The sequence below is a fragment of the Maylandia zebra genome, linkage group LG2, assembly GCF_041146795.1.
Source record: "Maylandia zebra isolate NMK-2024a linkage group LG2, Mzebra_GT3a, whole genome shotgun sequence".
Classification (NCBI taxonomy): Eukaryota; Metazoa; Chordata; class Actinopteri; order Cichliformes; family Cichlidae; genus Maylandia; species Maylandia zebra.
The window spans coordinates 35,572,181-35,583,608 of NC_135168.1; the positions used below are offsets into that span (position 1 = coordinate 35,572,181).

Below are 11,428 nucleotides of genomic sequence, written 5' to 3' on the forward strand. Positions count from 1 at the left end.
ATCGCTCTACATTGGCTCATTGCAGTGATGAACTTGGAAAAATATCACCTGAACCTTAATGCAACTGATTATTCGCAATGCAATGTAAGGTTTACATCACAGCTGCTCTAAATTAACAGCAATGGTAAAATCCGTTTTCTGAGTTTCTGTAATAGTTAATCCACCAGTATGTGCAAGAGTTTTTTATTTTTTATGCCAAAATATAATTATTGTTATCTATTAATTTTTTTTTAATGTACGGTTTTTAATTCTTTATTTTTAATTAAGATGCCAATTTACAGTCATTTACTTGCATTCCTGGACAAATTTGTTTCATTGGTTGGATGTTATGTAGTCCAGTGTGACGCCTCCAATTTGAAAACAAAAACATGAATTCAGTCATTTTTACTTTGTTGATAGATTTCTAAAATACTTTTTCTTTTTATAAAAGGCAGTCTAATAAATCTCAAGTCAGCAGCTTTACAGTTTTAAGCCATTTGCTTTAATAATAGCACTGTTTTCAGGCACAGCAGCAGGAAAAGTGCTAGAAACCCAGCTTTATGTCAAAAGCAGAGTGGAGCACAGTCTGGAATAACCACTTTAAAACTCGCATCACCCTAGAACATAAGACATTTACGCTTTCTCTTTGACAGCATTATTTATTAGCCAGCACAGATGATTAACTGTGATGTAAGGACAGTTTTGTTTTTTTTTAACCAAGACCAAAAAGAAAACTGGCAGCAGCTAACAATACGCACTGACATAGAGGTCAGTGAGGTCTATGAACCAAAAGCAAGTTTTCAAATCAGACAAAAATAGTGTTTCAATACACAGAAATGACGGGCACTTTGTACTTCATGTCATTTGTACAGTTTCTCATGAATCCTCCTCACAGTGCCATTAGGTTACTGTGCAACTTCAGACAATAATAAAACGATCATATCTATCCAAAGGAGATCCTTTTTAAACATACTACGGAATCAATAATTGTGATGATACTGTGTAGCATGTATGGTTTTTTATTATATATGTGAAGCATGCATGTTATTCTCCTACTGCTGTCTGAAGGATACACAAGCTAAAAGCGCAGAGGCGTGTGTGTGTGTGTGTGATTCATGGCTGGGATTCACACAGATTGTTCTCTATTCTGATTTCTGATTCTGCTCATCTTTCTATAATCCCACTCCCTCGACTTTGAACTTAAACTTCTATAATCTATAAACAGCAGAGACAAAAAACTCACAAAATACCCACAGCACAACACAGCTGAGACAAAACGTTCGTCAAGGGTGTGGAGAGAAAGGCTGGGAGCAACAAATATGGCATATATATTTACCGTAATCAAATTAAAGCTTCATTTTAGTCAGAAACGATATGCATATAATAAGGATCTGTCCCCTCTATGTAACCACATGCTAAACTGCCTCTTACTGATGAACTATAAAGTGTTTAAGATGAGAAAGAGGAGGTTTTGGGTACATTAGGCAACAATAAACCGGACCAAGAATCTATAGTTATCAGTTAAGTGTGCAACAAGTCATGGTTTCATATAGTTTTATAAACTGTGCAGCACAGGGATCTGCTGATGTGGCTTAAGCCAAAGCATAACAACAGCATCTGAAAGCCTTAAAGGTGCCAAATTATCCTTAAGCTTCAATGAGCTGAATCAGAAATCAGTTTTAAATTAAATTAATCCCAGTTTCAAGGTATTAGTTCGAAGAGCCTAACACTGGTGAACGCAGTACTTGGGTTCAGGAAGCGAGGGGTCCCAGCCTCAGCTCCACGTGGTGAGTGAGCCAGATGGCTTCAGCGGCAGTGTCGGCTCCCTCCTCGCTCGGCCGGATGGGACCAGCGAGGTTGCGGAAGTCATGTCGGATCTTAAAAGAAACCGTGACATCCGTATCCTCTTCTTTCTGAGGGATCACTTTGATAAAGAAACCAATCTTGTTGGATTTCCTGAAGGCAACAACACTGTGGAAAAGACAGAGATATCAAGTGGAGTGAGGGTGTTTTCTCATGCCATTACTGTTAAAGAGCAAGCGTGGGTTTGTGTGTTGACTCACTCTGGGTCGTCCTGGAAGTCCTGAGGTTCGGCTAGTTCATCATACTCAGCAGCAGCATCCTTTCCTGCTAAGAGTAGTTCCTTACTGGGCACTAAAACCTGAAAAAAATAACAAGCAGTAATGTTTACAGCAAGATTTTAAATGTTAGAGTCACATTAAGATGAATTATTACACTTCTTTCTAAGTTAATCGCATCTTAAAATGAACAATGGTGGTTTTTTGGGTTGTATGGAAGCCCCAAACGCAATTTCATTGTTCTTGACAATGACAATAAATAAATAAATACTAAATACTAAAATACTATTAAATAAAAAGATGTATTTTTCTGAAGTTGACACCTCACATAAAAACTCATGCTCATCTGACTGTTATATCTGTGTTGTGTTTAAGGGGGAAAATAAGTCAACTGAATCACACTTTTTGCTAAAATTGATGCTTCTTTTCAGCTGTCAAAAGACTTACAGAGAGAACAGATGTAGTACATAAAATATATGTAGGAGGTGGGTGAACTTAGCCATGAGAAGTAGCGATAAAACTCAACCGAGCATAGCTTGATATGGTTCGCAATATCCCTCAGGTGTTTGTATATCAGATCGAGCAGAAAGCCGGGACTGCACTCTCCGTTTGGCCATAATGTCAATGGAAATGGGTCATCAGGATGCTCTTATTTGGCCAGGAGCTCTACCTTACTCGAGCTGGCCCATGACTTCATCACTAAAGAGGCTGGTAATAAAAAAAACGCCTATAGTCAGAGAGCCTCAGTGCACCAGGCAGCACTGTTAGCTGTGACTAACAGTATGAAGAGATGACGCGAAGGCTACAGACAAGCCAATTTGCAAAACAGCCGAGCTGCTGAGTAAAATTTGAATAAATAAGGTATAAGTATAGAACAAAATGGCTAACATATGCACATTTTGTATATGGTGCCAGCACACTAGGAAAAAAAAAAAAAAGTTTACCACCGTGTTGCATCACCTGTTTTTCTATCACTGCTTGCGGACTGAGGAGACCAACTGCTGCACTTGTGAAATCCAAATGCTTTCCTTTTCTCACTTGATGCATTATCTTGCTGCTTGAGGGCCTCTTTTGTCATATTTTTTGTTTCATACCACACCAAATGTTTTCTATCAGTGACCGGTCACACACACCCAGTCAAGCACCTGGGCTTGTTTACCACAAAGATACAGATTTCAGAAAGGAAATCAGTGAAACAACTGGATTCTTTGAACCTATTAATGATATTACAAACCTCCGTTAAAATTAACAGGTAAGTCTTTAATTATCTATAAGAGCGGCTCTTCTGGTTATCATTTTGAAAACAAGTCTAATATTTGCAGTCTGAAGTTTCTTTCACTGGATGCATTTGTGGTTGCTTTCTAAAATGTCAATAGGCAAAACAAAAGAAAAAAATTGAGAACTTACAAGTAGAGCTGGGCGATAGAACAATAACGATATGTATTGCGAAATAACTTTTTCTCGATAGAAAAGTTAAACTATTGCGATAGGCCTCATCTCTCTTGTCCTCTTAAAAAAAAGAAAAAAGAACAGTCAATCCAAATTAAGTAGCGCAGAGCCGAACCAAGCATAGCCGCAGCGTCACGTCACGTCACGTGACTTGTTACGTACAGCACAAGTGCCAAGCCGGACATGTGTATTTGTTTGGGAAGCAGCCAGCCGCCGTACCGCCCGGGTAATGGAGGAAATGAGTGTGCCGACTAGAGAAAAATCAACCGAGTGCGTGACCGAAGGTTACCGAAGAGAAAACATGATGGCTCCAATGCCGGAGAGATTGTCAAACGGAAGAGCCAGAGAAGTTCCGTAGTGTGAAGGTATTTCGGCTATTTCAAGTCTGACAAAAAACAGAGTAGCACGCACTGTAAATTGTGCCGAAAGCAAGTCTGGAAATACAATAAACCGGTGCATGCTCAATGTCTGACTGAAAGCGCTAATTCGTCATTCGGCTTTTGTCAGATTAAAGTAACTGTTAAAACTGTTTGAAAAGCTAAGCTATACAACAAGGAGAATTTCCTTTTAGTTCTCAGTTTATTTGATATTGACAAAGGTTAGTCAGTTTTGTCTGTTCTTCTGTAAAACAAACTAAGATTTATTTTTAGAATCAATATTTTGTTTCTAAGTGGAATTGACAATTTAGTCTGTTTCGTTTGTTCTATTTTGAAACTTAAACGCTTTAGCGGCTGCCTTTTGTGTAGTTTGCAATATTTGCCTTTATTTATCTGAAAAAGTCTCATGTTCCTTAAATACATCTACCCTGTTGAACTTATTATGGGAAATAAATATTTAAATCAAAACAAGCTGCTGATTATTTCACATTTTACTTGTGAGCAACGGCACATTTAAATCTTACAAATATAGTTATTTGGCTTATATCGTGATATATATCGTTATCGCCTGAAATGAAAAAACATATCGTGATATGAAAAAATCTTATATCGCCCAGCTCTACTTACAAGAGATTTTAAAAACTTCATTAAAGTTACAAAGTTTTGTATCAATTTCGGATCGACTGTTGTGCCTGTGTGTCAATAGAAGCGATTAAAAAAATAAATAAAATACCTTTGCAGTGCTATTAATCTCATCAGGGTCATTTTCCTCACAAGAGGTCAGTGAGACGCGGGTGATGTTCTCCACTGGGTTGGTCAGGGTCAGCAGCACCTGGCTCTCCTAAACAGCGAATGGCAGGAAAGAAAAAAGATAAGGCAAATGCTTGTCATCGTTTCCAAGTTTATGTGTACACTAGTGGTTTTTCCTTATTTCCATGCCTAATTACATTGTAGATTCTCACAGATGGTATCAAAACTATGAATGAACACATATGGGATCATGTAGTAAACAAAAAAGTGTTAAATAACTCAAAACATGTTTTATATTTTACATTCCTGAAAGTAGCCACCCTTTGCTTTGTTGACAGCTCTGCAAACCCATGGCCTTCTCTCAGTGAGCTTCATGGTGTAGTCACCTGAAATGGTTTTTACTTCAAATTCCCAGAGCTTTCATGCATCAATAATTAAAAATAGACCAGATAAAATTCATTTTGGAAAATTGCAGATGTCGTGTACACATGCAGAGATGTGTCTACAATGTAATAGCCATGAAAATAAAGAAAAAACATTAAATGAGAAGGCATGTAACAAACTTTTTGCTGGCAGTGTGCACAGAATTAAAAAAAAAAAAAAATCTAAAATACAAGATAATCTACCAAAGTTCGTGCAGACACTGACCTTCCCATTCCGGAGATTTGGAATGGACATAATTCTCACTTCTGGGATATAACTCCTGTGGGAGGAAGAGGAAGGCAGACAGTCAATACACTAACACACCAAAGATCACTAAACATTCAGTCAGAGTGACCTAATGTCTAAACTCCTGAAAACAAAACAAAAAGAAGAAAAAGCACACAGTGAAAACTGTCTCCATTTAACCCTCCTGTTATGTTGGTCTCCAGGAACACCAATTATGCTCCTGGGTTAATTTGACCTGGGGCAAATTTACTCATCCAAAAGTGTCAGAAACACTGGCATTGATTATTTTACAATTTTCTTTTATAATTTAATTTTTTTCATTTTCTGTAGTGATGCAGATGACATGTGACATCTCTTCTGTTCTGGGTCAATCTGACCCGCAACATAACAGGAGGGTTAATGTGCTCATGCATTTGCATGAAAAATGTCCCGACGTCTTTATACAGTCATCCAACTAAACAACATTTATACTTGACGATAAACTGCTGAGAAAAAAATGTTTCAAACGTAAACAGAAGAGCAGCACTCACACAGCCACCAGCTGAATTTTAAACTTAATTGAAGTAGGATTAAACTCTGGCTTGCTCAAGTTGTGCTCGCATTTCTGAAGAAGGGGGAAAAAAAAGACTCATGTAAATATAATCTATTAAAAGAGAGGCTTTGATAGATATGGAACACTAAAAGCCTGAAGAGGTGCTGACCCTGCAGCGCAGCGAGCGCTTCATCAGGAGGTGTTTGTGTCTTGGGTGGAGCTGAGACGCCCCTGCAGGCTGGAAGTCTGGCTGCAGAAGCCGCTGTCGCAGCGTGGTCACTGCAAGACAAGAGAAATTACAGATTCAACTTGACCTCACTTTGACAAGCTCTCGGTACTGTTCAGCGAGCACCAGATAAGACCATACCTTCAGGTAAATTGATGGGTCTGGTGTAACAATCCTCAGGCAGGGGCTCCACCTCATCAAGTGCCTGGGCTGGTTCAATGGTGATCTCCTTCTGGTCTTCACCCTCTTTGAGGCTAATTAGATTAACATAAATACTGCTTAATAAGCTGTTATTTCTCTTTAAGAAAGAAAAGAGAAATAACAGCTATTATTTCTCTTTAATGACAGTCTTTAAAGTAACTGGAAGTTAATTACATACACTGCAACGCAAACAGTGCAGGTATTTTTGGAGGCTCTAGCTCTTTATAAATAACCTACTCACATAAAAGTTGCACGGTTACAGTTAGAACAAAGAAACTTTGGAAAACTTAAGGTTGATGCCTTCAAGGGCATCCAACTTTTCATACTTGGCTACTGAACAAGAGTCCTTTGAAACAAGAGACAACCAAGTACACATCACTCTTTTCAGAGAGTCCTCGCCAGCTTTACATTCGTCCCCTCGGTCTGACAGCATAGTTTATCAATACGCTGCCTTTTGTCAGCTAATCATTAATCCAAAATGTTAGGCAGGGTCCTTGAATGAATTCTGGTGAGCGATCTCTGTTAACAATTATATCAGTACAAGGTGATGATGCAATTTGAGAACAAGAAAAAAGGTGACAAACTGTTCATTGTGATGGATTAACTACAATAAGTATCTAAAGACAAGTTCCAAGGCTCTGTAAATTCATTTTTATGGCACCCTGAAATTAATCAAACTAATGGTTTGTGGACGGCAGAAAATTAATCTGAGTCACTGATAATATGCATGTCAAAGACGTGAGACATTGAAAACAGGTGCTGACCTTGAAAGTCAAAAAAAGTTCAAAAGGACAAAACCGGTTGATGGGATGTGTTAAAAGCTGCAATAACTGCAGATAAACATGATAATAAAAATATAAAAAAACTCACGAAAGGCCAGCCAGGCTTGATAGTGGAGCTCCAGGCCTCTGTCTCTGCAGTCTGGTTCCAAGGCCATATTTTTCCTGAGTAGAATTGGAGGACAAAACATGATCAGAGATCTAGCCTAGTGAACACTGAAATGTCAAGATGATTATAAATATGCATCTACAGTTATTTATCTACATGACAAATACAACACAACATCCTGACCCAAAAAATTTAGTTTATGGCAAGTTTTGAGAATTAAAAAAAATGTAAAGAAGTGGAAAAACAACAAATAAAGAACAAACTGTTAAAATTAGCAGTGGTAAGAGACAGAAAGAAGAGCCTTTGTACTCTAGACTAGAGGAAGAGAATCAACTCATATTTAATGAATAAATGTCTTGAAAGAGAAAGATCTTCTGTAGCTTCCCTCCCTCTAATCAACATAAAGGCTCTCCTTGTGTGGATCTCGGTCTCATTTACCCAAGAAACATTCATGTGATCTGTGAGGTCAGTCAGTAACAGAGCAGACAAGAACAGATAGAAATAGAAAACAGTGCTACTGTAAAAGATGAGAATACCCAAATTGTGAAAAAGTACAACTCACCACCACATGAATAGTGTGTTGCTGGGGGATAAAAACCAAAATGTCAGAGTGCATAAGCAAAGAAAAAAAAAGGAAAAAGGAGAGAATAAAGAACAAGGTGAAACCAAAGCGATCAAGCAAAACATTATTGATATTTGGTGACATGCAACGGCAACAGAAATGCATCAGTGATGGAAAACAACTGCAGGATATCACAGCTTAAGTGGCTCCACTGCGCGATAGGAAAGACGGGTTTGCATTAATGGATGTTAATTGTCAAAGAAGAAAACGGCAGGTGTGAACAATGCACCAAGCTAACAAAGCGTGAAGACCACATCCAAAGCAGGGGGGCATAAAACTCATTGTGCACATTTTCCGCTACGTTCAGGCAAATCACACTGGTGACTACCATGACATTTGTTTCTTAAGCAGGGTAACAGCATGGGCATGGTGTGAATCTGTAAACCAAGCACAGCAAGTCTATTCCCGCCTGCTTTGGCTTAAAGCATGCAAATCAAATGACATCCTTACTGACACAAAGAAATATTTCTGTATTTATTATTTAAATCAAAGTCTATGTAAATTAGTTTGTTATTTGCAATTTATTGCTGCTATTCGCAATAACGACAAACCACACAGAGGCAACAGCTAACATGAAGCTGTTCATCTGTGGGGCTCAGAGAGAGCAGAGTACCGAGAACGCCAGGGGCATGCACTGTCGTCTCCTGGCCATCTTCTTCCTGTCCCTCTCCTGCTTCTCTCGGTGGGCCAGCTGCTGGTAATACTCAATCAGTTTGTTGATCTGGAGCAAACAAACAAGAATCAGTTCTTTATGTACTTTTATAAAAACAGACTATATTGTAATTTAAAAGAGAACTAGATACATTATGCTACATATAGTATAGGTTCATATCAATACCTATATTATCACAAATTTATTATGTCCCTATATGCAATATAGTTTTTTTCTTAATTAATAGCTTGGAGAATATTATTGGCTGATACTGGTCTTAGTAAACGCAACTTATGTAATTTTTTTTACAAGTTCGTATGATTGTATTAAAATGTGATAGACTTAAAGCTGTAGAAAACTGTGGAATAATAATAATCTGCAAAAATTAAAACAGTTGACTTCCTGCAATAACTACATGTGTGTAAAGACGCTCATTGCAAGACATAAATAAATAAATGGGAGCATGTGCAGTTCGTGCATGTCAGTTTTGTAGCCTAAGCAAATGTTCAGCTATTTCAGTTTAGCCTGGGTTGTGTTATTGAGGGTGTCACTTATTCAGGGGCACATCAGTTTAAAAGCAAGCAATGTGTTATCAGGAAACATGTGAGCAACTTGAGAAAAATTTAGATGGCCACAGGGTGGAAAAAAAACCTACCCGCTGAGTATGAGGGTTCTCCGGCTCCTGCCATCCACCACTGGCTGCAGTGAACAAAATGCAAACATCAGACTTTAGACAGTCACAGAGAACAAATACAGCCTTGACCAAAAAAGGTTAACTAGGATTAGTGAACTAGCACTCACCAACTGATTTGTCAGCCATGCCCACATCTCTTGAGGTCCAGCGACAGAAGCCGCAGGCCAAATAGTACGCTTTCTTCATGGCTGTCTTGGTAGGATCATCAGGCAGAGGAGCTGGGATGTTGGTGGCCCGAGTAGATAGTGTGTGCATGCAGCACGGGCAGTCAAAACAGTTTGCACACCTACAACAGAGCACACCAATAATTAAGAATGAAACTAAGGTCGCTAATTACATAGTGACATAAGGGGTGGAATATAAACACGGAGCTTTTTCTACGAATCTGCAAAGAAAAGCAGATCAATCTTACCTGTTCTTTTTAAGCTTAGCCTCTGCAGACGGCATGTTTTCCAGACAGCTGGGACAATAGTGGGAGTCCACCTGAACACAGAGAAGTCAGTCTTAAAGTGTATTTTAAACACGCTTCCCAACTGCTTGATTACCAACAGTGTTATCAGGAATAAATAGGATTATCGTTGTACCATTCCTTAGAACAGTATGGTACCATGAAACAGGGGAACCCGTTTTATTTCATTTTTATCTATTCTTCAATGAAGTAAAAGTTAAGCTTTCAATCAAGTAGTAGTATATTAACAAATATTCGTCAGGGTATCCTATGATGATGGTGATGCTACTAGCTAAATCGCTCTGGGCGTGGTGTCTGTAACTTTGAGTTAGGTTTACAAGGTTTTAACAGTGAGGACGTTAGCAAGGACAGACCGACATCAAAATATTTTGCTTGTGTACTTGTTTTAATTAGAGAACATGCCACCCACAGCTTTATATAAGCTAACCTGTGCGTTTAATGCTAAAGCCGACAGATAGCAACGGCTCATTAGCTTGCGCTTGCTTCTTTCAACAAGCGGAAGTGAAACCGTACAACCAATGAGATTAGGGGACCGTTTGATTGACAAACGGCTTGGCAAGACAACTCAGCATATGGCTGAACTAGTCCCTCCCGCCTGTCAAAGCTAACAGAAGGTAACAAAGTAGCTAGAAAAGGCTAACTGTTAGCGGAGGATGATGAGAAAAACACTAACGTACCTCGTGAGACACGCATTCCAGAGATCGTAGCTCACTGCAGTAGCGACAGAAATAAAGCTGAGACAGGGGGGCTCTAATTTTTTTCTCCCCACGAACCAGATAGACAACTCTATCTGGCTGCAGAAGGGACGCCATCTCCGAGGAACGTAGACGAGCCCAGCGACTCACTGGACCGTCTGCTAGTGTTGATGCCACCGCTGGTTGCTTGGCTGGAGAAACCAATGACTGTAGAAAACAGTGAGCTCATCGTCGCCCTCGTGTGGTGAATATAGAAAACGCCACGTTTATGTTTTGGCCAGAGTTGTGTGTGAGATTTGCGTTTGTGGCCTGTTGTTCCCATTTCTTTAGCCGAATGAAAAACAGGAAGAAAAGTTTGAGGTATATCAAATTACGCAAGAACTAGACTGATAATCAGTGGAAACGGATCTTGCAGAGTGATGAATCCAAGTTTTAAATTTTTGGTCCAAATTATCAGCAATATGTTTGGAGCAGGTTTGGGGCGAGGTACAACAGTGAGTGTCTATAGCCATCAGTAAAACACAGTGGAGCCTCTGTCATGATTTGGGGCTGCATTCCAGTCAGCAGTGTTGTAGATCTCATACAAAATGGATGGAATTGTGAACAAACCCGGAAAAAAACAGTGAAATTCTGATCCATGCAATACTAAAGCATCTACAGTAGTGTAGGTCTTTATCTTTATGCTTTAAACTTTAAGATTTAAAAACAATGTTTTTTTTCCCTTATTCCCACATAATATTAGAAAGAATCACATTTTTCTTATAATTGGCTCTACTTAAACAGTAATGATTAAGTCCAAGAATATCTCAGGATGACACAAAGAAGATATGGCAGAAATCTGCACCCAAGTTTCTGTTGTGTTACCTGGAGTTTTGACAAAGCTGCATTTTATTTTATATATACTGTATAAAAGTATTTGTATGTGCACTTATTCATGTCCTCACAGCCCCTTGCAACTGATCATAATCAATTAAATTTCAGTATTTCTCCTTAACCAGAGAAATTCATGGGATATTTGGCCCTTCTGGTGCCTCTTGCTTCCCCGCTGCATAACAACTTATTCTGGCCTGCAGATCTGAGCCGAACGCTGTGTACAAAATACAGTGAGCGATACACTCGAACAGGCTTGCAAAGACTCCTGTCAGCC

General features: G+C 39.0%; 1 protein-coding gene across 2 annotated transcripts; it reads right to left on the bottom strand.

Moving 5' to 3' along the window:
* Nucleotides 1-618: 618 nt before the first annotated feature.
* On the bottom strand, nt 619-10,489 carry dctn4 (dynactin 4). Of its 2 annotated transcripts, XM_004541071.6 has the most exons (14): nt 10,264-10,489; nt 9,530-9,600; nt 9,225-9,403; nt 9,079-9,122; nt 8,385-8,492; nt 7,712-7,732; nt 7,132-7,205; nt 6,202-6,314; nt 6,004-6,113; nt 5,833-5,906; nt 5,282-5,336; nt 4,617-4,724; nt 2,043-2,140; nt 619-1,950 (listed from the first exon to the last, which is right to left on the bottom strand). In XM_004541071.6, the coding sequence occupies exons 1-14, from the start codon at nt 10,396-10,398 to the stop codon at nt 1,731-1,733; spliced, it is 1,410 nt and encodes a 469-aa protein (XP_004541128.1). In that variant the 5' UTR covers nt 10,399-10,489; the 3' UTR covers nt 619-1,730. The 2 variants fall into 2 exon arrangements, with proteins under 2 accessions (XP_004541128.1, XP_004541129.1); XM_004541072.5 differs by lacking the exon at nt 7,712-7,732.
* Between the last annotated feature and the right edge of the window lie 939 nt (nt 10,490-11,428).